At 47.1% G+C, this 1608-nt stretch overlaps 1 protein-coding gene across 1 annotated transcript; it reads right to left on the bottom strand.

The window, feature by feature from the left end:
- Nucleotides 1-509: 509 nt before the first annotated feature.
- Nucleotides 510-1373, bottom strand: ZNF80 (zinc finger protein 80). The gene is given in 4 exon segments (XM_063110986.1): nucleotides 510-673; nucleotides 676-1089; nucleotides 1092-1164; nucleotides 1167-1373. Coding segments are annotated over 4 exon segments (858 nt in total).
- Between the last annotated feature and the right edge of the window lie 235 nt (nucleotides 1374-1608).

Raw genomic sequence — 1608 nt, 5'->3', positions numbered from 1 at the left:
AGAAATGAGACAGAAGCTGTTCGTGAATTTCTTTTTCTCTTCTACAACTCCCTCCCTCCTCGTTCTTTCTTTAAAAAAAAAAAAAATCCTGAGCTGGCTTAGCGATATAACTTATGGAGCGAGCTCTGGCTGAAGGTTCTATGAAGTCACAATAACCAATAGGTCTCTCTCCTGGATGAACTGTCAGATGCTGAGTAAGATATTTCCTTTGGCCAAAAGATTTTTCTCACTAGTTTTAGTTTAGTTTTCCCAGTATAAGTTCTCTGATGTTGAATGAGGTGGACCCACTTGCCAGAGGCCTTCCCCCTATCTCAAACTCACAGAGTGTACTCTGGTATGAATTCTCCAATGCCAGCGGACGGGACGGATGAGCTGTAGGTCAAAGCTTTCAGCGTTCGCCGCATGCAGAGTGCTTCACTTCAGTGTGACTCCTTATGTGTCAAAGGAAAGAGAAACGATCACAAAAGGCTTTCCCACATCGTTTGCTGCACTCAGAGGTATTTTTCTTCCTATGTGGATCTTATGCACAGGAAAGCAAAGTGGTAGGCCAAGGCCTTTCTACATTTAAGGCACTCATGGGGCTTCTCTCCAGGGTGACTCCTCGAGCACTGAGTGAGGGAATAGCTGTAGTTAAAAGCTTTCCCACATTCTTCATACTCATAGGGCTTTCCACAGTGTGGGTCATTCTATGTTGGAGAAAACCAGAGTGGTAGGTGAAGGTCTTTCCATACCCACTGCACTTGCAGGCCTTCTCTCCGGAGTGAATCCTCATGTGTCGGGTTAAGGAAGAGTTGTAGTGAAAGGCCTTCCTTTCACGCTCCTTGCCCCCAATGGGGTTTTCTCCAGTGTGAGTCACATCGTGCTGGACAAGAGCAGAGCGGTAGTTTTAGGTCTTGCCACGTTTGCTGCACTCATAGGGCTTATCTCCAGTGTGAATCCCATGGTGGTACATGAGGTGTGACCCATGGTTGAAGACCTTCCCATACTCCGTGCGTTTATAGGGCTTCTCCCCAGTGTGAATCCTCATGCGTCGAACAAAGAATACCTTTTCACGAAAGGCTTTCCCACACTCCTGGCATTCATAAGGTGCACTCCAGCGTGAATCTGCAGATGTCAAACAAGGAGGCAGTTCTTGTTAAACACTTTTCTGCATTCCTTGCATTGGTGAAGGGCTTCTCTTCATGAACTTAGGTATCTTTACTTGGTCTTCGTGAGTCACCTTCATGACGAATATCTCCTGCAGAGATTGGCTCGTGTAAAACCTTTATGCACAGACTATCATCTGTCCCCGACCCATTGCATTTAGGGATCAACTTCCTAAGAAGGGTCTCCTTATGGGAAACGTTAACTGATCTCAAATGCCCTTCCTGCATTTCCAATTACTCTTCCTGATCCCTGGTTCACTCCAACCTGGAGGAACTTTTGGCTCCCGGAGTCAGTCTTCCCTGAAGCAAGCCTCCCTAAGACAAGGCTGCTGGTCTTGGGTTTTTCTTTGTCGCCTGGACAGGAGCTTTGGCACAGGCCTCTCTCCCCTGTCTTTTACCAATGCTTCAGCTGGTAGATCAACTCTAGTTTGCATGCCCCAGCGATCAGGAATCTGCAGGTCTC

Source organism: Cynocephalus volans, chromosome 1 (genome assembly GCF_027409185.1).
Source record: "Cynocephalus volans isolate mCynVol1 chromosome 1, mCynVol1.pri, whole genome shotgun sequence".
In the NCBI taxonomy this organism is placed as follows: domain Eukaryota; kingdom Metazoa; phylum Chordata; class Mammalia; order Dermoptera; family Cynocephalidae; genus Cynocephalus; species Cynocephalus volans.
This window is presented reverse-complemented; position numbering and strand designations above follow the sequence as displayed.